Source organism: Citrus clementina, unplaced genomic scaffold (genome assembly GCF_000493195.1).
Source record: "Citrus clementina cultivar Clemenules unplaced genomic scaffold, Citrus_clementina_v1.0 scaffold_1, whole genome shotgun sequence".
NCBI lineage: Eukaryota > Viridiplantae > Streptophyta > Magnoliopsida > Sapindales > Rutaceae > Citrus > Citrus x clementina.
In genome coordinates, this window is record NW_006263303.1 from 3,738,779 (window position 1) to 3,766,397 (window position 27,619).

Below are 27,619 nucleotides of genomic sequence, written 5' to 3' on the forward strand. Positions count from 1 at the left end.
CACTCCTTTTGATGGAATCTGAAATGCCCTCCAAAGTAGCAACCTTCAACTTAATTATTTGCTTTAGGCATTGAGATTTCACAACTTTTATGAATTCTGTATCTAGGCTTCCCTCAGAGTACCACGCGCCACCAGAGATTTCCTTTGAGGGCTCAAACTCCACTGCCATTAAGTGTTTTTTGCCCTTGTTGTGGATATTAACTACCTCCTTGATCAAGCTCTTGTTTTGGAGTGACTTGATAGATTTAGTAACAATATTATCAGGGAGGTTAACTTTTAATTCACGTTTCATATCTCGTGTCCATATACCCATATCTTGTTTGCTCCTGATTACATCATAGATGAGGCGCTCATGATCAGTAAGCGAGTCAGAAGGCGCATTCGAGTCTGGCCGCTTCCTCTTACTCATTCCTGTTCAAAGAACATGATAATTAAAATTCAAAATACATTAAAAGCATTTATACTAGGATTTTCTAGGAAATCAATCAATCAATAAGAAAGAAAATCATTACATTTGAAACAAGATGTCATGCAAGTCAAGAAAGTTTATTTAGATTAGCATATAAATAACTTCACTTGTCTCAGAGGTTACATCTGCTTACGTTTTGTTACCCAAGACTATAACAATGACAAAGAAACAACTCACATGGCTACTTGTATTGAACAAGCCAATTTTTTCATATCATAAATTCTGAGACACACAACACAACATAACAAACAATTTCAAATAGTCATCAAAGATCACAATAACTTAGAAACGAGGTCCATTATATCAAAAGCATTTGCACTGTCGTATCTTTTTAACTCCGGGTCCGGTCCTGCTTAAACCCGGTTCCCGGAATCCGAGTTTACAACCCGGACAACTGAATTAAAAAAAAAAAAAAAAACCTGTTTTAAAGTTAACGAAAATTCCAGAAAGAATTCGAGTTGCTAATTTACAAAAATAGAACATATTGCACGAGCACCAATGAATAAGGATTATAAAATCTTAACAACCGAGACAACTTGAAGACAAATGAATCATTTTTAGTGATAAAAGCTGACCCGCGATGTTAATATCGTCTTTAAAGCACTGCTAATTCCCAAGAAGCATGTATGCTGATGATTTAATAAAGATTAATGGCGATGCGATAAAGACGACAGCGAATCACGAACGGCGACGCGACTGATTGATGATGATGCTGAACTGTTGATGATAATGCTTGAGGATAATGATGACAAATTGCCAATGATGGATTTGGGCTTTGTGGGAGGAAGATTGAAGGTGGTGGAAGAGGAGAAAAGGAAGCTGCAGTACGTTTCGGCCTTTGGGGCTTTTTCTTTTTTAATACTTAAAATTAATCTTTCAATAAATTTTAAAAAAAAGGTATCAGCGTCCAGGTCCGGATACTGAGTTCAAGCGAAGCCGGATATGCCCCGGTTTAAAAAATTGTTGTCGTTGGCATTATTTTACATACGGACCGCGTTGTAGCCAGACTAGATCATCTGGGTTAATCCGGTTCTGGTCCGGATCTCGGTTATTTTGCCATATCTAATTAAAATTCAAAAGACATTAAAGTATTTATACCAGGGTTTGTAACAAATCTTCCAGGGCCGGGAAATTTCAATTGTCCATCGAGTTATTAAGGTGAATATTTTATTTGCCTTATTTCTTTGAATTGATGAGACAGCCTTGCTGCCTATAATGTGCTTATCTGTGCTGGTAAATACTTGCTTTTTTATTATATGTGCTTACAGGCAGCAAGGCTGAAGAGTTCGTAGGGTTTCTTTGGGGGGAACGATCGATCACGGTTCAATTTCCTTTCAACAGTCTTCTATCAAGCGCAAACAGTTCCTCATATCATGTGTTAGAACATTTGCCATTAGAAGATCACGGTTCAATTTCCTTTTAACAGACTTCTAGCCTAGATAATCTACTGCTTAAGCAGCCATCACATAATAGTAATACTAAGATCAAGATGATTGTTGTCCTCTTATTAACCTTAGTTGGTAACAAAGTTACATAGGAAAAATATGCAAAAGCAATTTTGAAAAATAAAATCAACGTTTGTTAGTTGACAAATTCATATGTTGAACAAAATAACAACTTGGATTTGATGTAAATTAAGATATCGTTAACAACTAATTTTACAACACAATAAAATTATTATTTAACCCAGAATACTAACTTACATTTTTCTTCACCCAACTCTACAGAGAATAGGTAAAACTTTTTGAAAGTTTGAATCACACCAGATTTAAGAAATATAAGAAAAAAAAAATTGTTGTCTAATTTGTGAAGATAATATTGCCTCTAGATGAAAGCTTCCCTAATTTTTCCAATATTACTGCTCATCCAAAATAGAGACTGTAATTTAAGGTGTCACAAAATTGGCACAAATCTGGTGAAACAATCAAGCATCACACATTCTTTCACAAAACTAGGTAGCCTTCAGCTCCAAGAAAAAACCCAAACTACAAATAGGGAGAATGGTTATTCCCAGGACTTTGTTTCAAAAACTTGTCACAAAAACTGTTTTAAATCTTTGATCTCCAATAGCTACTTGGAAAATTGACATATTGAGCTCCAACCTAACTTGATGTTAATTGAAAATTTGATAAATAAATGATGAATTTTGCTAATATATGTTGAAAGACTTGCTCAGAATGAGGGGAAAAAAATTAGCCTAAGAAGTGATTTAATGATGAGTCAATATCATTACTCTGAAAAAAACCAAATCTTCAACAAGGTAGTACACAAGTTTATACATATTTTAGTTGAAGACGACTAGTGGGAAGAGTCATTGAGGGTAAAGATATTACTTTACCAGCAAAAGCATACTCATTAAAAGAAAAAAAGAAAAAAAAAACACTACAATTTCTTCATCATCTAACATTGTAGATCCTCTAAACTGAAATGATCAATCTGAAGATTTAAAAAGCATTACAAGTCCTAAGCTAACTTCAATTCAACATTCAGCATGTATATAAATTGGAATGTCCAAAATCCTCTATAAAGTAATACACGAGCACATATTAGCTCAAGATAATTAGCATGAAGAGTCATAAATAGTAAATAATTTAGCTCCTTTAAATTTGAAGGAAACCATATAAAGCAGTTCCCTCCAATCGTGTTTAGTAGCATACTTTAGGCACCATGCAAAAGGTGGCTTGTTTTACATTGAGAAACAATCACCCGTGTCTGACTGAGTGCCCGTTCAATATTTATCATACTCTTCAGATCTATTATTTCTACCTTATTTTCTACGCGCACAGAAAAAAAAAATCCGGCAGACTGGAAACTAAGTGAAATGTAACCAGGTATTGTGTCTTAAAACAACAATGAGTTTCAAGGATCTTCTTCTGGTAAATTTATATTGGCTCCAAGCGGCAGTCAGATGGCAACGACTATGCCCCTGCTGTTGACTCAGATATGGAGCCACCACACAATGCTCACGGTTAATCAAAGCACAAAACACATTCACACAAATACATTCAGCAGCCAATGGCCATCATAATGCAGCTCAAACCAAACCAAAAGAAATATATTTAACTTTTACTCCACACACAAAAAGGACTAGGAGTGCTCGTAATACCAAAACAGAGAAATGTTTCACGCTGGTACCTGATCCTTCGGCCAATCCAAGCAGATAGAGATCTGTGAATGAATACTTCATTCATCCACTAAGCACCGTGTCTTAATTCCATTCACAGACGCTGGATCATCATCAAACAAAGTTTATTAAGTGTTCGATGCCGTAACATTAAACGATAGATGAAAAGTGCGCGCGTGTGTGCGAATATATAGAATCAAAGTGCAAATCTGATTACCAAAGAGTTGTAACTGAAGCGAGAGAGGGTTTTGTTAAAGGAGCGGTGGCTATCTATTCAGCCTGTTGATGAGAGAAATACAGGTGATGCAAAGTGAAGCTGAGAAAGAGAAGCCGTAGCCAATTGGAGGCAGGCGAAGCAAATAATGGTTTTGGTAAAGCTAAGCGCGCTTATATATAACTACTTCGGTAAAACCCTATCTGGCTCTGGATTTAAATTTACTGAAATAGGCAAGAATAGTAAAGGGTTGTTTTTTGGGTTTGCAATGTAGCTCCTCCAGAACCGTCTAGGGTCATTAAGGTAAATTCATTCATTCCCATTTTGCCCCTCAACGTGTTTTTTCAGAGAAATTAATATCTTTTTAATTTTGTTTTCACAAGTAAATGTAATAGATATTAATATTTTCAATGGGCTAAATTGGGCTCCTAGCCTACTACGAGTCTACGACCGTCAGCACATCATCATCTCTGGTAGAAGGCCATCTGTTTCAAAATTTTCATTGAGCTGAGTTATTGGCATCCCTTATAAGTTTCTTATAAAACACCCATACTAAGTGTTTACGTTTTTTAACCTCAGATTTCATCGTAAAAATAACTCAGTACACCCCAATATTCATAATCAAAACAAATCTTGATGGTTATGTTTTCCAAAGGAAAAAAAAAAAAAAAACTCAGAGATTCAAAACGTTTTCATCTTTTAATCACATTTGGACTTCTAATTTTTGTAAATGAGAATCATTTGTTATTCTGTTTGCTTCTAGCCGACATGCCATGTTAAAGTGGCTTCTTCTCTTCTATTGCCTACGACCAATTGAGAATTTATATATTGGTTTCTATCTTCTGGCTGAAGCGCGCAGGATTTGATCTTTTAACAATTCTAGTATTAATCCTCTTGCCATATTTTTATTTTTATTTTTATTTTATTTTATTTTATTTTTGGTGTTTACTATAGAAAGAGGATAAGGTCATTTATGACATTAAAGTGAGGGTTGTACTTAGAATTAGGGGTGGGCGTTCGGGTTCGAGTTCGGTTCAGTTTGGGTTAATCGGTGAAACCCGAACAGATTCAAAGCTTCAACCCGTTTGGGTTGAATTTTTTTTTTTTTTTTAAGATTCAGCTTTTAAAAATTAAAAATATATATACATACAAACATCTCCCGTCATCCCACCATCCGATTTCTATTGTTTAGTTTCTCACTCCACATCCAACGGCTGATGCTGCAATCTGTAGCTTCCAGATTCTGTAAGCTAGTCAAGTCCATACGTTAAGCGAAAAAATTCCCTAAGCAGCTAATTAGCTAAACTCTCGGTCTCACCGTTTCTCCCTCCCCCTCCCTCATTGCTCCCTCTTTTGAGTTTCGTGGCCCATGACGACAGTAGCAGCCAGCAGCCCCGTCCAGCTCCAACAGACACCAGCCGTTCACCGCAGTCCACTCGCCGTCAGCCAGCACGCCTCGCCCGCAACTGCGCCGTGTGTTCACCTCGCGTTCCACTCAGCCCAGCACGGTCTCGATCTGCCGACGCTGTAGCTGCTCCGAGATCAAGGTTTGTCTCGCTTTGCCGACGCTTTAAGCCTGTAACTTGCTGACTTGCTCGCAGCTGATGGCAACAACCCGAATCGAATTTCGAATTTCTTATTACTAACTCAATGTTGTAACGTAGTTTTAATTGAGCTTCATTGACTAATAATTAAATTGTATATTTTTAATTAATTGATTGGCAATTATTCAATTATTTGGAGTGTGTTTGTTGTTGTTGACTGATAATTGAACAAATGGAGATTGTTATTAGTTAAATTGGAGTGGGTTTACTGATAATTGAACAATTTGAGACTGTTATTAATTAAATTGTAGTGGGTTTGTTGCTGTTATTAATAATTAAATTAGAGATTGTTAATTAATTGATTGATTAACCCGAACTAACCCGAATTAACCCGAACCAATATGTTAACCCGAATTATCAACCCAATCCGATCCGAATTGCTAACCCAAACCGAACCGAATCGAACCGAACTGAAGTAAATTCGGTTTGGGTTGGCGTTTTCAATCCGATTGGGTTCAATTCTTCAATCCGAACGGGTTGAAACCCAAACCGAAACCCGAACAACCCGAACCGAAACCCGATTTGCCCACCCCTACTTAGAATGAGAGTGATTTTATTTAATGCTTTGGTGGGTGTATTTAAAAAGGGGTTTAATAAGAAATAGCGGGGTGCTAGTAGCTCCTCCATTTTTTATTGATAACAGGATTGGGTGGAATATTTGTACCCTAATTTATACTTTTGACACTCTAATTTAGTATTAGAGACATTGATATAACTCGGATAAATACTTTCACTTTTAACACATCCCGCTAAGAATAATCTCACATATATTTCTATCAATCGTCAAATCTAATTCATTGTCCAAATATTAAAAATACTTTGTTTTTCCCCTACCCAACAACTAGATTTGAGATCATCAACCCCCACACTTTTTAACTTATATTTTCTACTGCATTGATATAATCTGGATGCATTTTCTTTTTTAAGAAGAAAATAATAATAATCATGAAGAAGGGAAGTTAAGGTAGAGGAAGAACAAATCTGAACATGATTAAGGTCCTATTTGGGATTGAAGTACTGTAATTTTTAAACTATAGTTGTTGTGAAAAAAAACTATAATTATAAAATATAATAATATTATGTATTAAATATAATTTTTAAATAATAATTTAAATAAAATTATTAAAGATATAATAGATTTTTCACACTTTAGTACTGTAACTTAAAAACTACAACTACTCAATTTCAAATTCCAAATAAAACCTAATAAATAGCCCGTTCGCTGTTCATATAGAATAAAATCAAAGGAAAACAAGAAGAAAAGTAAAGGGAAATTAATCTAGCCAAAAAAGCCAAAATGAAAAGAAAATTTTTGAAACAAACCTACTGTAAAGTATCCTCCAAAATTGAAGGAATATATATACACACTGCGTTCGTTAAAGTAAGCAATAAGAATTGAAGTTTATTCTATATGTGTGAATGTGCTAATTTTCTAATAGGGAATTCTTTACTTTTTTTTAAGATAAGTTTAAGAAAATTAAAAATATATATATATAAACTTTAATACACAACATCATAAATTAAAATACATTGCATTTGAATATGTATTTTTTATTTTTTACCTTTATTTTTATTTTAATAAATAAATAAAATTCTAACTGAAAAATTATTATGTATATATTATTCTAATATAATAATATATTATAACGACAATTCAAATCTGTCTGACCCTTTGCACAGCGTTAAGATCCGATTTTTAAACGTCCCGTTTTATTTTACCAATTAAAATAACCCCCAACTATATATAATAAAACTAGTTTTACTGTTGGGTTTTGCATGAGTGCGGCTTAAAATTATAATTTATAAAAAAAAAAGGAACCAATAAAAAATGAAATAAATATTAGAAAAACACTGTATCCGTTTGAAACCGACGTAAACCAATAATGTCGGTTCGGTGCCTAAACCGGTCAAAAATTCAAAAGCGGAGTGCGGGGAAGTTTCTGCGATTTATTTATTGCCGACTCAAAAACCGTGGAAAGGAAAGTTCTTAAAAAACGAAGGTGTACGCCTGCACGCCACTGTCGTGACTTTCCCGGTCTCGCTTTAAACACGTAGTAGGAACAAGGAAGTAATAACTAATAGAGTAATAGAGACTCAACTCCACGATAATAAATACTCATTTCCATACTTAAGACGCCAAAACCAAATCAAATATATTAGGTATTTCATTGACTTCTTATTTCTCCTTTTTAAGATTCGGTCTCAACTAACCCTCGAAAATATCTCAGCATAAAGAAAAATAAAAATACCGTTTTGTCATTCTCATTTTCTCAATTCTGGTTCGGTTTTAATTGAAAATAGAGGTTAAGCATCGACTCCATGGACGCCGCATCATGCTCTGGAGTTCTTTCACGCGCGAAGCTCCCTGTTTCGAATCTTCATAAATTCAATCAAACGTAAGTTTTTTTTTTTTTTAATTTAATCAATTTATTTAAGTTCGCCGTTTATCTAATCTGTAGTGTTTGTTTTCCGGGGTCGTTTTGAGCACTATTAATGCGGCTTGCGTTTTAAGGATCCTATGATATTTCCACCATGTATTTGATTTTTTTTTTGTCCTAATTTATTATGTTTCGTAGACGTGGTAATTCTCATTTGATTTGTTGCATTTGCTTTCATATCACGAGCTCTGTTATTCTTATATTAAATTGCATTTTTTTATTAATTTCTATTTTCGAATTATGCTAGATTGATTGATTTTCTTATTAACTAATCAATATTATAGTGTTTGAATGCTGTGCATTAGTCATTATTTTGCATTACGCGTTATGTTACCTTTACATATGATAATTGTCATTGCTTAAAAAATTTGTGTCAAAATAAGTTACAAAGCTACTACATCAGTGTTTCTTCAGATAGAAACTTTTCTAAGATCCATGCTTCATCTGAACGTATGGACATGTAGACGTGGCTATGAGTTTTTCGGCATTTTAGGCTTGTCAATTTTATCTTGTCCTGTGATTTTTCAATAGGCAATAGAATGCAGCTGTGATCAGTGGATATTACGAAGATGAAGTTTATATCCATACTCAATGCTGAAGTTGGGTTGTCTCATTGACAGATTAGGTTCTTACATCGTATCGGTGTCCTGCCAGTCATCTGAGGGATTGAATAATGTCAATAGAGTTTCCTCTCAAGCGCTCGCATATACTGTCAGGGAATCTTATCTTTGCGGTCCTGTGCAGAGAAGAAATCCTGCAGGGATTTGTGCTGCAGGAGTAGCAACATATGGTGAAAATGCTGTAGAATATGAATCTCATGCACAGGCCGCAGAAGATAAGGTTGGGGTGTTGCTTCTGAATCTTGGAGGGCCTGACACGCTTCATGATGTTCAGCCATTTCTGTTCAATTTATTTGCAGATCCAGTATGTCGGATTCTTTCTCTTTCATCCCCACCTTTGGAATTTTATTATTATCTTTTTTTTTTCTATTTTATATTTGTATGCTTCAAATATAGAGTTATACTAATGGTTATTGTTTTTGATAAAGGACATTATACGTCTTCCCAGGCTGTTTCGGTTTCTTCAGTGGCCCTTGGCAAAGTTGATTTCTGTGGTACGGGCTCCCAAAAGTAAAGAAGGATATGCTGCCATAGGAGGTGGCTCACCATTGCGCAAAATAACAGATGAGCAGGTGGAACATGTATTTTTGTTGCTTTTGTCTAAGTAGTTTTTCATTTCATTCGACATACTTGTCCCACAAGTGAACTATGTCTTAAAACCTATGCTGTATTGCTACCATTTTGTGAGTAAAACTTCAGTCTGTATTCATGGTTTGAAAATCTTTTTGCAGGCACAAGCACTTAAAACAGCTTTAGAAGCCAAAAACTTGCCCGTAAATGTCTATGTTGGAATGCGTTATTGGTATCCATTTACTGAAGAAGCTGTTCAGCAGGTGGCTGTCCCACATTTTCACTTTCTTAGTAACTGTTTTCTTATGATGGAATCCAATTTGCCTGAAATATAATTAGATTCTCTGAAAACTTTTGACATTCAGTAGTCTTATGTTTGTCTATTCCTTTGATGTGCCTGTGTTTTTCAATGACTTTATATCTGCGTTTAAGCTCATAATTGCGTAATACTGTGTTTTAGTAGATAAATAACAGAGAAAATACAGTTAAAATGATATCTATTATATGCAACAGATTAAAAGGGACAGAATTACAAGGCTCGTTGTGCTGCCACTTTATCCACAATTCTCTATCTCTACAACGGGGTCAAGCATCCGTGTTCTCCAGAATATATTTAGGTACTGTTGTGTAAGCGTCAATTGGAAGTTTCTTGCCAGTAGTAATCGATTTTGCCCTGCTTTATAATCTGTTCTGAGTGAGAGTAATCTTTCAGGGAAGATGCATATCTATCGAGGCTGCCTGTGTCTATTATAAGGTCCTGGTATCAACGAGAAGGATACATCAACTCTATGGCTGACTTGATTCAGAAAGAGCTAGGGAAGTTCCAAAAACCTGAGGAGGTGAGTTTTATTGTTGTTGCATACACCTTTTGCATGGTTCCTTTGCAGAAATTTGGCATGTCCGACTAGTTTTCATTTGATGAGATTATCTCTCTACACATGTTCACTAATTTTGTGGAACTCTAGGTTATGATATTCTTCAGTGCCCATGGTGTACCTGTCAGTTATGTTGAGAAAGCTGGTGATCCATACAGAGATCAGATGGAAGAGTGTATCTACCTAATCATGCAGAGGTTGAAAGATAGAGGAATCAACAATGATCATACTTTGGCATACCAGGTTTGGTTCTAAACTTTAGTTCATAACTTCTCTTTTTCGTCTGCAGCCTATAGCAAAGACTCATTGAGTATTGGTCTCGTCTTCCCCTACACTAGGTTAAGCTATCTGTTAATTGCTTGTAATGCTCAATTTTCTTCTTTTTCCTTTTTGGATAGAGTCGAGTTGGGCCTGTAAAATGGCTGAAGCCTTACACTGATGAAGTTCTTGTGGAGCTTGGCCAGAAAGGTGTCAAGAGTCTTCTAGCCATTCCAGTCAGGTACACATTGCTTACTGAAGTCTTGGCTGTGTACTTTATATGAGCTTGAAGATATAGTCTAGAAAGTAAACTAATTTTCCTCCTGAAATTCCAGTTTTGTGAGCGAGCACATTGAAACTCTTGAAGAGATTGACATGGAGTACAAGGAATTGGCTCTTGAATCCGGCATTGAAAATTGGGGACGTGTACCTGCTCTGAATTGCACCCCTTCCTTCATCACAGATTTGGCAGATGCAGTAATAGAAGCTCTACCTTCAGCATTAGCCATGTCTGCCCCTAAGAATATCTCTCAAGAGGATGACCATAACCCTGTGAGATATGCCATCAAAATGTTCTTTGGTTCGATCTTGGCATTTGTTCTGTTTTTCTCGCCAAGAATGATTAATGCATTTAGGAATCAGCTCTTTTGAAGGTGATTAAGAGGCAAGCTTACTTGAGTAATATTACATCTTGAGCAAGGAGAGATAAAAATACTGATACCGTTTAAGAATTTTGGTCTTTCTCTATTTTATTCTTATACGGGAAACTAGCGATACAATGAGGGAATATTTATGACTGGGGAATACCGCGGCTTTTTGTTGCTGTGGTCGTCAGTTACTGAAAAATAATCAAATATAAATCTTTGTGGAATGTATTTATGATATATTTTGTTTTCATTGGCTCATTGGCTATACCTCCCTGTTTTTGTGTGAATGCTAAGCAAAGAATTTATACGTGCATTGGAAACATATTAAGCAGAGAAATTGTCCCGTCATTGGTAGAAATTGTCGTTTGAGTGACCTCCCATTTTATTATGACGGCTTTCATTTTTCTAAAAGGTTAGTGGCTCACTAAGATCTAAGAAATACAATTCTGCAAATTATCAAAACCGCGTAGTAGCTAGTTTAATAAATGGGGCAAAGACCAGAAAACTTATGAGGGCGAATGATAACCATTTTCAAAGAAATCTAAAGATCAAATTCAAAATCAGTCTCCACAACGAAGTGAATGGCCTCATGGGAGGCACCTCCTTCAACAAACTGAATGAACATTGCTAACATCTGATGGCCAAAAATTGCCAGCGGCCATTGTGATAGAAACTGTGCATTTTATTATGGGATGAAAAAGAAAGAAAAACGAAAATAAGTTTGTTAACACAAATGAGTTGTTCCTATCTCGTTTTCAATTTTCTCGCAGAGCACAAAACTATAGCATGTATGTTAAGGTGACAGAACAATAACAAATATATAAAATGCTGGGAAGCTTTCATCAATTCAACTTTAGAAGCTGTTTTTGATGCAACTCTCAAACATAGTAGCCAGTTATTGTAAATCCCCGCCCTATGATCTCACCAGCACAGTACCATGCAAAGCACTCTAGCCCAAACAATGCTGCAATACCAGCATCCTCTAACTTGAGTTCCTGCCTGTTCTTCCATAAGTGCTTCACATAATCAAGCTCTTTCCAGAATGCTTCATATCGCCCAGGAATACTGTATCACATAAGAAAAAGATATATCAAAAACATATATGGATAACCTGAATGATATGGCCTTAGCTGTTTTTCTCAAAATCGGTGGATTGACAAATTGATGTTAGATGACTTAGTAAACAGTCATCAACAAGGACATGTAAAACACAAGAGAGAAAGAAGCAAATGAAAAATCTATGAGGAATTTTTGTCCTGTTAATGAATGGTGGGTTAGGTTAACACAATTCAATCTATGATTCATGATAACTAATAAATATATTTATTTATCTCTAATAGGAGAATTGAAATTTTGTGCAATGTGATTTTCTTGCTTGACTTATTTCTGCAGTTTCTACATTCTCCGTATAGGAAATACTAGCCAAGGCAGTCCATGAGTTTCATCAGCTAATCTAGGACCACAAAAATCAATATGATGGAAACATACTAAAAAATAAAATAAATAAGGATAGGAGTTCTGACAATAAATCAACACAATCAGAACATACAGAAGTAGATAATTACTACAAAAACAGGATAAAGTGACAAACCTGCTAAGACGAGTGTAAAACAATTGCTTGGATAAAAGATTACATTTCTCAACAGTTGGCGGCTCCTGAATGTATTGCTTGTTCTGTTCTAACAACTGTCTGTAGTAAGAAGTTCCATGCTTGGCCACAAACTTTGAGGCCTCGGCAGCCTTGGATTGCAACTGCACCAGCTTGGATGCCATTGCTTCCCCAAACTACTCACAACCAAATAAAATAAGATACTTAGGCATATATACTAAACTGAAAAGAAAACAAAGAGGAGCTCTCCCATCAAACAACCCGTGAATGTGGGAAATTCAAAATTCCAATTCAAGCAAATACCACTCTAAAATAAGAGCCCAAACAAAATCCAGCAACTTATTTTCGTAAGTTCTCTTGAGGCACGAATACTGAGCTCCAAATCAGTGAATCAATTAGCTACTTTATTCATAAATCACTTGCAGTTGCAGAACCCCAACCCCCCCCCCCCCCCCCCCCCCAATAAAAAAAAAACACAAAACCACTCGAAGTTCCAAGTAATCTAGGACATTGGCATAAACAGTTTCAAGCTATAAAGCAAATCCGCACGAAGAATAAATTTATAAGGCATATAGAATCCTAATTGATAAATTAGCTGAAACGTAAATGTTCAGAATCTAAAACACAGACGGTTAGAATCTAGACATCACGGACATCAAAATGCATAGGAGATGAAGAGGAGAGGGAATTTCGAACGTCCGTACCTTCGTTTGCGTTTTGAAAGAGAGAGAACGAGAGAGAGAGAGAGCCAGACTAGGGCTTCATATGTTCGTCTCACAGTCGCACTGACTGAGACGAGTGGTTTGGTTTGGCTTTTCTCTACAGTGAACTGTTTCCGCTGCAATCCAGTGAGTAATAAAATTTTGCCATGTCATGTGCGTCAAAGTCAACCTTTGTGTAAAATCTAGGTTCTTTCTTTCATTGATAGTTGGCCTAGTTCGGTAAAAGAAATATCACAAACAAACAAATGATATGATATATAGATTAAGATTATCTTCTGATTTGATCTTTATCTGAGCAAGTATTATTAATATAATTGATGATTAATAAATGAAAAAGAAAAAAATAGTTAAATCTTAATCATTCACTAATATTAAAACACATGTGGCACAAAATCTATAAAAGATCAGGAGTGCTCAGATCAGGAGAGGATCTCAATCTATGATATATTAACTTCGTATGTGGTTGTGTCATTTCTTTGCCCGAGTGTTGTTGGTAAACACATGCCCTCGTTCACCAAAATGAGGTTCTTTTTAGTTTTTAGGGATATGTATGTATGTATGTATATATTCATGACTTCCGCTTGAAATGTATTTGGCCATACAACAAATATGTATATTTGTTCCTAAAGCTAGAATAACTAAGGGATTGGCATATGTATTAAAAGATATAGCGGTGTATTGACATTCAACATCCTGAAAATCCTTTTTGTTTTGCTTAGGATTTATGAAATTACATGATAATATATATCTATTTTATTGCTTTTTTTTATTCATTAAATTAACACTGTTGGAATTGACATCCATGATGGATTGGACCAACCCAACAAAATGTCTAAAAGCTTATTTTAGATAGAGTTTCATGTGACTAAGTTTATTTAGACTTCAAGAGTTATTAAGTCTTTTGGCTAACTTCAATTGCTCGCATTAACTTTTATATAAATACACTTGTTGTATCTAAAATAGAGGTGTGTGATAAGTGTGAGAAACATGACAATGCATAGAACTTGTTTAGTGTGAAAATGAGAGAAAGAGGCAGTGGCCTCTTGCAATATGATCTCTCATATTTTCTTTTATTATAATTATCCTTCGATCATAAGCATACAATAACATGAGGATTTTTCATAAGATTATCATCTGTCTCTAATAAACTTGACAATAACATAATCTCATTGTGATTTGCTTCCACATTTAGGAATTAAAAGGTATGCTTTTGGATCTCTCATTAATTGTATGTTAAATAAGCACTCAACAAGCAACATCTTGAAAATTAGTCTCATTGATCACTGATGATAATGCTGCCTCTTTTGCCACCTATAACCTGCAATCAATAGCTTCAACTTCTATATAAGTCACATCTCTTCAGAGTTGTACTTTATTGACACCAATAGCTACAACCTTTCCATTTGAAGGTTGTGGTAACGATGGAGCTATTCCACCATTGAGTATTGGGAATGATAGTCAAATTATGGCAATAAATGAAGATCTTGTTGGGATTATATGCTCTTTTAAAACATATTAATTTATTTTATGATTAATAAAATATTTGAGATAGTTTCAATTGCATAAATATATATTGAATAATGTCGTTTAATCATACTATATGTATTTATGTGATCATCATATGGATTCACAGAATACATAATACAAGTTATCTTATAATTAAATAAATTTAGTTCGTAGTTGATAAATAGAGTTGGGCGCTCTATTTATATTTAGACTGTAGTAAATTCATTGAATAATTTATCTTAATCATATATGAATTTACTGATGTAGTTTGACTATATTGAGCTGGATCACATATGAGATTTAATTAACCTTGAAATGACTGTCAGACTTATTAAATCTCATAGGCATTGATTTAACTGTAATCTTAATCTTAAGTTAGTTATGATTTCATGATTATAATTGTTATTCTATTTGAGTTACCAATGGGCACGACACACAATTGTGGTCAAGATTACCCGGTATCTTGGTAGGAGCAATTATGAGTATTGGAGTTATAAATTAACAATATAAAATTTGTACAACACATCTCTTAATAGGTTTTCGGCACTTGATCATAGAATTCTTTTGCCAGAGTGTGTCAACATATTTAGTATTTTGAAAATGATCATTAGAGAAAACCAGTAAGTATCAAGGAATAAGATGTAATTAAATCGATTGGACAATTGAGATATCGATTTAATTAACGATGTGGTACAAAAGATTATGCAGTAGAGAAATCGATGTGGCTTGGGACGAATTATTATTCGAACATACAATTATGGAGGTCAGTTACAATCTTTTAGTGAAATAGATTTGAATTAAATAATTGGGCTAGTTTAATTACAAGCCTAATTATTGTAGCCACTATTGTATGTTCACAAATGATCCACGGGTTAGCTCATTTAATTGAATGCACCACTACTAGATTAATAAGCAAGATAACTAGTTATTTAAGTTAAAAGCCTAAATATATTATTTAGTGGGAGGCTCCATGTAATGTACTTGTATCTAAGGGGCCTTGTGTTATTTTACAAGGTGGACCCCTATAAGAAAAAAGAAGTAACGTTACTTATGGTTTATTATTTTTAATTTAAATCAAACTTGATTTAATAGAATTAAGTAATATAAAAAATAGAGCCCAGGGTTTCCACTAAAGTGAGATATAAAAAGGTTTATTTTCTCTAAAAAAAATAGAGCAGCCACTTTATACATATTAAAGAAAAAGATTTATCTCTTTATCGTTGAGAGAAAAATTTTCTCGTGCTAGTTGTTTTAGTGGTGATAAAGGTGCCCACAAGTCAAGTGCAGATCAAACTTGAGTCATAGTCTGGAAGATTATTTGATGGCGGATCGTAATCTAGCAGGAGTGGTGGTGACGAATCATGATCTAACATGAGTGGTGGTGACCGATCGTGATCTGAGAGCCTAAATCACTTCAGCGGAAAAAGCCAAATCGAATTTTCAAGGTACGATTTTTAGATTATAAATTCTTATATATTGTATGAGAGCGATCCTAAAAGTTTTTATAAAAAATATAAAAAAAACTTATTTTTCTTCAACAGATCTAATATATATCTTAATGATCCTACAATTATCATCATCAGTGCTCTACCGTTGAGCAATTCCAACATAACCAGACCCATATTTGAATCATTTGTGATAGTTGTCAATTCTACAGGTTGATCTCCACATTTGATAACTAAAAATTGGATAGATATAAACATCTATTTCATTAATACGGGAGGAGTAAATCTCCGGCAATCATAGCCTAGTCTAGCCTAGTAAAAATCATTCAAACCCCATTATGTTTTATTCATTTTTATATAATAATAGAGTTTTTATTTTATTTTCAAACACGTTCATAAATGAAATATTTATTTTTTTTCAATTGGAGTTAGTGACTTATTTTATAAAATGAATAAATTATATATCTATTGAATAAATTGAAATCATTTAGGAACTAAATTTTATTACTATTTTAACTTATCATAAAAATGTTCTAATTGAAAAAAGTATGTCAATATATTATAACATTGTAACTAGTATTATAATAAAACATCTTTAAAGTGATACTTTATATAAGAATAACATCTATGTAGTGATAAAAAAAATTTAGTCCTAGTTAGGGATAGTTATAAGTAAGAATAAACTTCACAATATAATAAGTTAATTTTTTTCTAAATTCCCGTTAAAAAAAATTTTTGCCCTCCTTTCAAGAATAATTTTTAGTGTGTTGTAAAAAAATATTTGTCGTATTATATTAAAGGTTTAATATAGAAAAAATAAAATTTAAAAGTTGTTTTGGAGAATAATTTATTATTTAGAGTTGTTACTAAATCCTTATATAGTATTTATAGAATTTACATTGAGATAAAAATATTATAGGAAATGCAAATATGTATATTTTTAAGATGACTTTGCATATTCCTGATACTACATAAATGCGTGTATTAATTTCTTAAAATTATGTTTGTTTCTTTTATCAATATCTATATATTGGATTTGACATGATTTATTACTTAACTATTAGGTTGTGCATAATTTACCTCTATATTACTTGCATTGAGGATAATTAAGTCAAAATAATAATTTTGTAATTATATCTCTATTAAGTTATAACTTTTTCATATAAATTAAATTATTTTGATTCCAGTATTATAAGTATAAAGAGATTTTACTGTACAAAGTTAAAAAAATAGCATATAATAATAATTATTATTTTAAAATTGTCATGATTTATTTCTTTCACAATCATGGTTGCTCATTCACTTTTCATTATATTAAATTTCAAAGATTTCACATTCTCAACCAATGTAATTAAAAAGGATTTCAAAAATAATTTTTTAATGGTGCAATTTTAATAATTCATATTATAAGCTTATTTGTTGTATTGTTGTCAATCTTTTATTAACCATATATAGTATGTTAGGAGTTTTGATGTCCCGTTGTTTGACATGTGATTTTTTTTTTTTACTTTTTTATATGCACCTATGTTCACATAAATATTGAGAATAATTTCATAAATTAACAAGAGGCGATAAAAAAAACTTTGGATCTTCTTTGTAAGTGTGTAGAAATCTAGATTATGCTATAATAAACTTAATTTTAAGTGGTCCCAGTTAATTTTTAGTGTAAATAGCGACAATATATTCAAAGTTTTTTTTATCGCCTATATATATATATATATAATCTTTTTTTAATAAAAATATCCTCACTTTATAAGGTGAAGATACCTCTAAAACACAAAAAAAAAAACTCTAAAATATTAAAATTCATATTTTTTAATATTTTAGTGACATCTTCCCTTAAATAAAGTAAAAATTTTCTCATCAGAGAATAATTATTATATATATATATTCTCTTATGTAGACATCCAAACACTTTATTAAGCCAAATGACTTTATGATTAATTCAACATTGACTTTACTAAATTATATGATTTAATAATACATTAAACACTGATTTAAAAAAAGAAAAGACGTTAAACTTTACACTTCTTTTAAAAATTAAAAAAAAATAACAATTTTCTTTTGAGGAAAAATGTGTACCCTCTTCTAAAGCACCACCATCCATGAAGGCATGGACCATATTACTTATCTTCCTCAACTTAATGAAAAAAAGAAACTATTTTGGTTTAAATGGCGAGTAGCAATTACTACTACGATATCACAAAATCTTAGCTCCAACCGATAAGTAACCAACACAAGACCAAAGAATCACAAAGAAATATTCCCCCAAAAAAAAAAATCAACAGAACAAATAACACAAATAAAAGCAAGAACCAAGAAACCAAAAACATAGAACGTTGAGACAGCGCAATATTAGATGATAGTTTCAAGTACTAAACATAAAGATAATATTTTCACCAAAGCATTGACTTAGATACAACTTAAGTAGCCTCCATTCAACCAACAATATTTTTATATCTATGACAACTTTTAAAATACTCCAACATTCACAAAAGCCAAACGGTTTGCGGCAAAAGAACATTTTAAGAACCAGATACAGAGAATACACACCAAAAAAAGTGAGTATAAAGGTGAAAGGTTGAACAAAGAAGAAATATGACCATCCACGCTACTCTTTAAGGGAGAAACACTTACTAAAGTCTTAAAACATTACTAAACCTAACCAGACCTAACCATACGAATACAATTAACCATACTCAAACAGACAGCAACAAAAAGTGAATGTTTCCAGCTCACTACATGTGATTAACTTTGTGGTGACTTGGTTACTCCACCCTGTTGAACAGGCTGAGCAGCAGGTGCTGCATTCCCATCAGCAGTGTATACAGGCTGTGAATACCCACCACCATAGTAAGACGGTGGCCCCTGACCATAACCTGCCTGACTACCTCCTGGTGGTGCACCATATGCTGCACTTCCATAACCTGGCTGAGTTGCAGCACCATAATTGGATGGTGGTGCACGTTGAGAACCCGAATCTGGTTGTGCATAACTAGAAGGTGGTGGTTGTGAATGGGAATATCCAGGCTGTCCATAACCACCAGCAGAGCCAGGTGACTGCTGAGTCTGTCCATAAGCAGGTGGATTGGCAAGAGGTTTCTGTGCTTGAGGCATCCCATAGCCAGCATACCCAGACTGGGGTGGGACCTGACTCCCATAGCCACTCTGCGAAGTTGGAGGCACGCCATAACTGGGCTGAGTAGCTCCTTGTGGTGGATAACTGGCAGTGTTTGGACTAGGCTGCTGGCCGGTACCATAACCCTGCTGGCCCATCGCAGCAGATGACTGGACTGGTGGAGGAGCCTGTGTTGAATCTCCTTGAGCTCCATAAGAAGGAGTATGACCCTCCTGACTTGTGTTGTTCACATTACCATAACCAGCTGCAGAATTATAGCCTTGTTGCTGATCATATGGCGCTGCCTGCCCATAGCCTGACTGAGGTGCATGGTATCCACCATAGCTATCTTGAGCATAACCTTGGCCCTGCTGATTATAGCCAGAAGCTGGTGGCTGACTGTAACTGTAACCAGTACTATCTGCTGGTGCTGCTGAACCACCAGGGGCTTGTGGTTGCTGAGAGGATGGTTGTTGACTGTAGTAATCATAACCACTTCCCTGGCTAGTTTGCTGTGTTGGTGTCTGGTCCCAATTGCCAGGATATCCACCAGGTGTTGGTTGGGAAGGATAGCCACCATAAGGAGGCTGAGACATGTTATACTGAGGTGTTTGACCAGGATATGCTCCCGGCTGCACATAACCATAACCAGGTTGTTGCATTGAAGGAGCCCCAGGTGTGCCCCAGCTTGTAGGAGGACGTGCTTGATAACCTTGTTGGGAATATCCTCCAGCCATTGCTGGGTTTCTAATACGATTCTGCACAAAATTGTTTCGACATATATAACCAGATTGGACTTATCCATAATTATGGAATATATATGCAAGACAGAGAATGTATATGTATATAAACAACTAGATTGGACTTATCCATAATTATGGAATATATATGCAATATAGCAGACAGAGAGTGTATATGTATGTAAACAACTAGTAAAAAACATCGCAAATCCAGATTAAGGGAACACAAAAATAAACAAGTAGATCTGCACAGCAGCAAACCGAGTTCACATTATATAGGGAATGGGTATTATTAAAATAAATGCCTACATACCGTACTGGTTGATGGGGTTATTGAGTAAACTCCTGCAGAAGCCCATCCTCTCTCTATTTGAAGTGAATGGGAAAAAAAAGAACCACAAGTACAATACAAGCTTACAAAAGCAAGACCCACTGCCACTGACCAGCAATGAGTTCAAAGTTTTTACAAAATACAAAATCTAGCGAAAAGATTTAATTGACGCACTGAAATTAACAGAAGCATCAAATTAAGAGTAAAGACATCCTAGAAGATCAATATACTTAGACCGGTAAATTGGAGTTCTTAGTAACTTCACTATTAATTAAAATGAAGTCAAATGAAGTAAATCTTCGGACCTTAACAGGAACAGTCAACTAGAAAACGTGAAGATGCACCAGTGTGCTAATTCAATGGAAGCAGCTCTTACATATTTATTTCCCATAGCAAAGGAACTTGGTATAGTGGACAGACATAAATAATTAATCAAAAACCTTAAAATAAATGCAATTACAAAGACGGTCTCAAGAAATATACTAACTGAGAGGTTTTAGCTATTGTCAATTATATATGGACAAAGTAAAAGTACAATATTAAAACCCTTCTATGCAGTCAAAATGGTTTCAATTAAAATCTTGAATTGCAACTTTAAAAAATGAAGACAATTGTACACACACGAAGCTTGCCGAGATTAGTTGAAGCTAATACAACTTATAACATTTGTTTACACCCAATTAAAAAGATTCCAGTTATATAAGGCGCATAGGAACCAATGGCACAAATTTCAAGCACTAAATTTCAAAAATCTTTTCACAGCAATGCACAGGGCAAATCAACAACATTTTACAAGAACATAAAGCAGTTAATGGCTTTAACCCCAAGCACTGATGAATTGAACTTTTTGATATAAGCTTCACAATATGGGAGGCAGTTAGAATACCAGCAAAATTAAGGAGCACATACAGGAGAGTTGACTAGTGAAATTTTCTCTAGAATAATCATAACCACCAAAGCCAGATTTAATTAAAAGAATTTAACTCAAATATTAGCCAGTTATTATCAAAATATTTTCTTAAAACCTGAGGATGTAAAGCCAAGGGACTGAGAATATGTATAAAAGAAAATTTATCAACAACCAACACTACAAAGGAGATTATCCTAAAGCTCATGTTCCATTAAAAAATCCATTGCAGCAACCTTGTAACTCCAGTAAATATATACTTGCAGCTTCCCTCGAAAATATCATCATTACTAAATATCAGGAAATGGGATATAGAGCCATACCAGAGCAGCGCTGAGGGAACACCAACACTAAGTGATCCATGTTGGTGTGACCAAATAGCCCAAAATACACTAACCCTACAATAGTTCTCAATAACAGCATCAGTGATATGATAGATGATTAATAAGCATATTTGGTGACAAAACAAGTTATAATCCCACAATTGCACTCCCTTGGTAATACAACTAAAGTAATATTCTACTCGAACGCTGATAAGATATAAGCGCTGTGAAATGGGTAGAAAAACCTAAACATAGAATAAGATCAAAACCTATCTCATGAACTTAATATCCAATAATCAACACTGCACCTCAGAGAACTACTGATAATCACAATTAATCACAAAAATAAGGAACTACTCTCCATTAAATCCTCAATTCACATAGCTGAGATCCACCTAGACATTGAGATCCAAATAAGTGTAGTGCTAAGATAAGATATTATCTTACATGCCAACAGAATCAGCAGCAAAATAGGTGTACATTTCCATAGGGAAGAATAGATGATGATATAGATACACAACTCATGTAAAAGCAACTAAATAGCATGTTACAAATATGCTGCCCAGAAAATTTATCTTCCGTCAGCTTTAAATAAACCATACCAGTTATAAAGGAGTACTGAAAATAGCGGAACAACAGAATGACCGAGAACAATCCACTTCATAATTATTAACAAGAGGGATAACTATGGAAAAGATACAAGGGTTTCACCAACAGCAGTCATATATTGACTTTGAAGAAGAAAGATTATTTAATAAATTATTAGTATTATAGGAAAAAGGAAGAGCTGCAGAACCTTTACTATGATATAAAGAGGATGAAGATATAAACAGAGACGAGAGAGAAAAATTAGTTGATAATAAAACAGAAGACCAAGAAAAATATACATGTACCACACTTTACCTAATGGACAGTAAGACTCACTGTGCCCTGCAGTGACAAACATAAACCACCAACAAGATCCAGTCTAAACAATAAAAGGGTAGAATAAGATCACTAGTGAGCATAACTAAGAGATTCAATTGTAGCAGCAGGGTAGAAAGACCAGCTACCAAAAAATTAATATGAAAACAAAAGGGATACAGCAAAATACATCAATAAAGCATTCAGAATTCATGATCCATTTGAATAATTCCTTTCTTGGCTATAGATTTAACCACGTGCAGAAACAGCTCACATGCAGAAGTAAATAAGCCAAAAGCTGCAAACCAGCAAACCACAAGATTTACCTCACTGATGACTTCATTAACCAACTGTTTTGCACTTTCAATCTGTTCACTTGTCCCATCAATCTGCACCGTCCTTTCCGTCGAAGTGTCGCCTGGAGGCAGATGTAGAGGTATCACCTGTGGAATATACAATTAGAACATAAACCATACAAGGTAAATTTGAATCACTGCTGAATAAGAATATTCTGGTGTAAAGGTGATAATTATTATAGATGACACACCTGAATACGAGCTCCAGTCCTGGCTTGCATATTTTTTATAGTTTCACCTCCTTTACCAATTACCAGACCAACCTGAGTTTGAGGCACATCATCAGGGACAATCGGAAGCCAAACAGTAAAGCTAACAAACAGAGCTTCTGATTACCTTGTTGTTTGGAATTTTCATTGCAAAATGGTCAGAGCCAGCTTGTCCAGTTAGCCTTCGAGCAACTATACCAGAGCCACCTGATTCAGCCTGGCCCAAGTTTATGGAATAAGTTATCAGCAATCAAAGTCTAAATGCCAGTACACTCCATAGATCAAAAGGAACATACATTAAAGATCTAAAACTGTACAAAAGGCACAAACTTCGATCATGTAAACCAATAAATAAACAAGAAAGGAATAAATGAGCGATTAAGAATGCCAAGTCCTACCTCAGCAAGAACATCATTTATAAGCTGCTCTGCCTTAGCAATTTGTTCGGGTGTGCCCATGAGCTCAACCGACCGAGTAGGAGAATTGAGGTCAGCCTCTGTGTCACGAGTCACCTGAATCTTTGCCCCAGATTGAAGTTGAAGGTATTTGATAGTCTCTCCACTCTTTCCAATGATAACACCAACCCTAATATTTGGAATCTCAATCTTTTTGCTTGTACCCATGCTCTGATATCCACCATATGAAACTGGTATGGCTGAAGGAGCTGGAATAGACTTCAAATCTGTTTTGAATCAGATCAAAATCACTCCGTTTTGATCCACAAACAAAATCATTGCACATGAACAATGAAAAAGATTGACATAAAACGCTGAAAGTCACACCAACTACTAAGAATCAAAGAGAATGAAGCCCAAATGGGGGTCACAACCGACATAACAGGGAGAATTTCTAAAAAAAAAATAAAACTCATAAGCAAAGATGCTTCATCCTCACAACAGTAAACGAAACCCTAAATACTATTAAAGGAACTAACAAATAAGATCATAAAATCATTTCAATTCAATGTAGAACACTCGGCCACAAAAGAGATCAAGTAAAAATATAGAGAAAAAGTTGGTACACGTGGACAAGTAAATATACCAGAGGGAGGGGAGCTGAAACCTTTATCAGCGGAATCGAAGCCGCCAGAGCCGTTCTCAACGCGAGGGCGCTTGGCTTCAGCGGAAACCGAGTTGCAGAGACGAGCCGCGATCTGCTCGGCGCGGCGCTTGGCAGCCTGAAAGTCTTGGAATTCATCGGCAGGCGGAGGGACACTGTTGTAGGAGGTAGGGGCAACGGCGGGATCCGGAGCAGAGAATCCCGTGGGCCTGCGCGCAGCGGCCGAAGGAGGCGTCGTTTGGTCCTCGTATTTGCGTTTACTGGGTGTGCCGTCTGATGAGTATTGCGGTTCGTCTGCCATTGTTGATGAGAGAATAGATAGAGAGAGAGAGAGAGAGAGAGACAAAGAAACCCTAGAGACTCGAGTGTTAAGATGAGTAAGGTTATGAAAATAGGGCTGCGTTTTTATATTCATTATATACCCTCCCTCATGGTATAACAAAAGCTATTCATTAAGAGATCTTTTTTCGCCAGCTCGGATTTCTCCTTTTTCTATTTATTTCTACTTATTTTGCCTGCGGCTCATTGAGTCATGGACTCTATTATCTCAAATTTTATCTTAAATAATATAATATACAATATTTTTATTTATTAAGTGATTAATAATTTTTTATAAAATTTAAGTAAATAATTATATTATGTTAATATCTAATTAATGAATGTTATATTATTTGAAATAAAATTTTAAAATATATAATATCATATGGTATGAAAGATACTTATATCTTTTCAATTCAAATTGAGGAATTTTCCTTCTATTAAATTTTTTACACTGACAGAAATTATAACATTGAAATTATAATAAGATATTTAATACTAATGACTTTAAGAAGTGAATTGCTAAAAAAGTCACATGAATGTGTTGTATCATACTTTTTGAAATAATAATGAGTTGTAGCCGCATTAATCAAATGACTATGTATTATGAACAAAACATCTTCAAATTCGAAGAGTATATTGCTAAGTATACGACCAATTGATTTGGATACTTCCATGTTAAAAAAAAATGTCAAAATAGATTTTCTTCTTTCATATATATAAGCTAAATGTTCTCTGTTTTAAGAAATTTCAACATTAAAATTTAAAAAAAAAAAATCCTGTTGCGTATTAGCAAACGCAATAGCAATTAACAACTAGTATTGTTCCCTGACATAGGGCCTGTTTGGGTTAATTTTTGTTTTTGCTTCTACTTAAAAATAATAGAAAAGTAAAAATTCTAACTTATTTTTATTGTTTGGATGACTATAGTAAAAGATTTTTTTCTTTTAATGAGAAACTTTTTTTGAAGTGTTTGGATGACCATCTAAAAAAGCCTTTTAATCATTATAAAGTCATTAATATCCTTAAATATTGGAAAATACTACTTACCCCGAGTCAGATCCCAGGTCAAACCCCGAAACGGCAGCATAAACCGTCATTTCGACTATTATTTTTTTTTTTTTGATTATTTTTGAAACAACACCCTTTTTGCTTCTATTCTTTTTACTCTGTTCTGATTTCTTCTTTCTCTTCGTTTAACTTAACCCAGCTTCTTTCTCTTCATTTAACTTAACCCAGCTGCACACCCCTTGCTTCTTCCTCTTTGTTCTCTTCTCTTCGTTCTCTTCATCACACGGTTTCTACTTTTAATTTTTTTTTCTTTGTTCTGATTTGCTGGTAACGAAGAGAAGAGAAACAATAAATATACCTGAACTGAAAAATGGTGCCCCTGGTTTCTTCAATTTGAAGCATAGTGTAGATTGATGTGTATAAATTATTAAACTTATGCATGCTTCTGGGTTGTGTTTATATGAATCATATCTCGCATCATGATTATTTCATTGCCATTAATTTCTTCCTTTGAACTTGGAGATTGTCCTCGAAAATTTGTGCTCATATGTTTTTATGTCTTGATCCATTTCAACAACAAAGAGACTCTACAACTATATATGTTGTTGTGCAGGAAAGTATCAAGTTGCGTGTTTGACCTGAGAATCTGAAAATTTCCTTACTAATGCAAAATATGTCCTTTAACTTGAATAAAATACCACCATCCTAACCAAATGAGACTAGATTAATGAATAATAGACTAGGGATTGCGAATGGTTGCCAAATCTTAATTAAGTTCTCAAGGGCTGTGACTTTGGGTAGACAAGAATCTAATGCTGAGGAGAAATTTTGGAGCTTCCATAAGAAAAGTGTTGGGGAAGAGGACATTGAGTCAGTTTCAGACAGCAACAAGCCTGCTTTATGCGAGAGAGAGACGGGAGCATCAAAAAATGGGTTTGGAGTTGGATACAACACTGGGGACTAGCTAAGCTTAAGACGAGGAGTGAGGAGACTATGCAGGCATCCTGTATTTCAGTTCGATGAAGGAAAATAGAACGAGGCAAACGAAGGGGCAACTGGGTTATGAAGGATTTGCAGTTGGATTTGCAAACGAACGTGGCTATCGGTCGATGAAGAGAACGAAGCAATGGGTCGTAGTTGGGTTAAATGAAGAGAAGGAAGAAATCATAACAAAGAAAAAAAAAATAAAAGCAGAACGATGTCGTTTCAAAACGAATCAAAACAAAAAAAAATAAGGGCCGAAAATGATGACCTATGCTGCCGTTTCGGGATTTAACCCGGGGCAAATAGCAGAACTCTTAAATATTTGAGTCTAACAAATATTTATCAAATTTAAAATTCAATGACAAACACAAATAAAATAATTATTTGATCAATCCAGTTGAACTTTTACAAATTAAAGTATTATTTTTCTTTATAAAAAAATAATAAAAATAACTAGATTAAGTTTATCTAAGCACAAGTTCCCTATTAATATTTTCACGAACCACTGCCATTTCAATAAACACAAAGGAATATAAAACAATTCGGCAAAACAATTCAACTGTAACTGATACCATAGCTACTAATATCTTCAAAATATTAAATATCAAATGTTGTAATTTTAATTTGAGTTACTTGTTACTGCACATGTATGTCATATAATATGCAAATCAAATAATATTCTTCATTATGAACAATTCGAACTAAATACAATTCTTCACTTTATAGTCTGAACAATAACACTTCTATATGTCCACATGAATAAAAACCCATGTGAAATAAACAAAAACTTTATAAATTAACAATACAAAATTGATTAAATTTAATTCGACAATTTAACTTATACTCCATATTTCACCAATTCGCAAAACATTATTTTTCGTTCAAAGTCAACTTTATAAATTTACTTCAAAAAATAATAAAATATAACCAAATGGACAAAGAATCAAAGCATGAGATTTCCATATAATCAAAGCATGAAATTTCCGTGTGTATATATATATACATACATACACACACATTAAAAAATTAAAAAAAAGATTCAAATCAAAACATGAGATTATAAAAAAAATTCTTACTTGAAAGAAAATTGGTGTGGTACTGTGCTCCTTCTATTGTTTTTTTTTTATTGGGTTGAACAATTAAGAGGCAAAACAAGAAAAATAAATAAGGTTTAAGGGTTTGGATATGAATGAAATATTATTTTTGTTCCTTTGTTAATTTAAAATTAGTTTTGAAATTATGAAAAATGTAATAAATGA

The 27,619-nt window shown here is 34.2% G+C and overlaps 4 protein-coding genes across 4 annotated transcripts in view; 1 reads left to right on the forward strand and 3 right to left on the reverse strand.

Annotated features, from left to right (window-relative positions):
• The window catches only part of LOC18054390 (DNA-directed RNA polymerase III subunit RPC6), a 4,405-nt gene extending 383 nt beyond the window's left edge, over window positions 1-4,022 (reverse strand). Inside the window, 2 exon segments of the mRNA XM_024178673.1 lie at window positions 2-411; window positions 3,605-4,022. Of these exon segments, the coding sequence (XP_024034441.1) occupies window positions 2-411; window positions 3,605-3,656 (462 nt within the window). The 5' untranslated portion in view covers window positions 3,657-4,022.
• A 3,356-nt stretch (window positions 4,023-7,378) lies between these two features.
• On the forward strand, window positions 7,379-11,086 carry LOC18054391 (ferrochelatase-2, chloroplastic). The gene is made up of 9 exons (XM_006450742.2): window positions 7,379-7,807; window positions 8,470-8,773; window positions 8,898-9,041; window positions 9,201-9,302; window positions 9,553-9,656; window positions 9,752-9,878; window positions 10,005-10,157; window positions 10,313-10,413; window positions 10,508-11,086. The coding sequence occupies exons 1-9, from the start codon at window positions 7,731-7,733 to the stop codon at window positions 10,821-10,823; spliced, it is 1,428 nt and encodes a 475-aa protein (XP_006450805.1). The 5' UTR covers window positions 7,379-7,730; the 3' UTR covers window positions 10,824-11,086.
• Window positions 11,087-11,483: 397 nt separating this feature from the next.
• LOC18054392 lies at window positions 11,484-13,260 on the reverse strand. Its single transcript, XM_006450744.2, has 3 exons — window positions 13,133-13,260; window positions 12,411-12,604; window positions 11,484-11,884 (listed from the first exon to the last, which is right to left on the reverse strand). The coding sequence occupies exons 2-3, from the start codon at window positions 12,590-12,592 to the stop codon at window positions 11,698-11,700; spliced, it is 369 nt and encodes a 122-aa protein (XP_006450807.1). The 5' UTR covers window positions 12,593-12,604; window positions 13,133-13,260; the 3' UTR covers window positions 11,484-11,697.
• A 5,269-nt stretch (window positions 13,261-18,529) lies between these two features.
• Window positions 18,530-24,449, reverse strand: LOC18054393 (far upstream element-binding protein 1). Its single transcript, XM_006450745.2, has 6 exons — window positions 24,030-24,449; window positions 23,387-23,670; window positions 23,116-23,205; window positions 22,971-23,042; window positions 22,750-22,866; window positions 18,530-19,977 (listed from the first exon to the last, which is right to left on the reverse strand). The coding sequence occupies exons 1-6, from the start codon at window positions 24,346-24,348 to the stop codon at window positions 18,850-18,852; spliced, it is 2,010 nt and encodes a 669-aa protein (XP_006450808.1). The 5' UTR covers window positions 24,349-24,449; the 3' UTR covers window positions 18,530-18,849.
• Window positions 24,450-27,619: the final 3,170 nt, after the last annotated feature.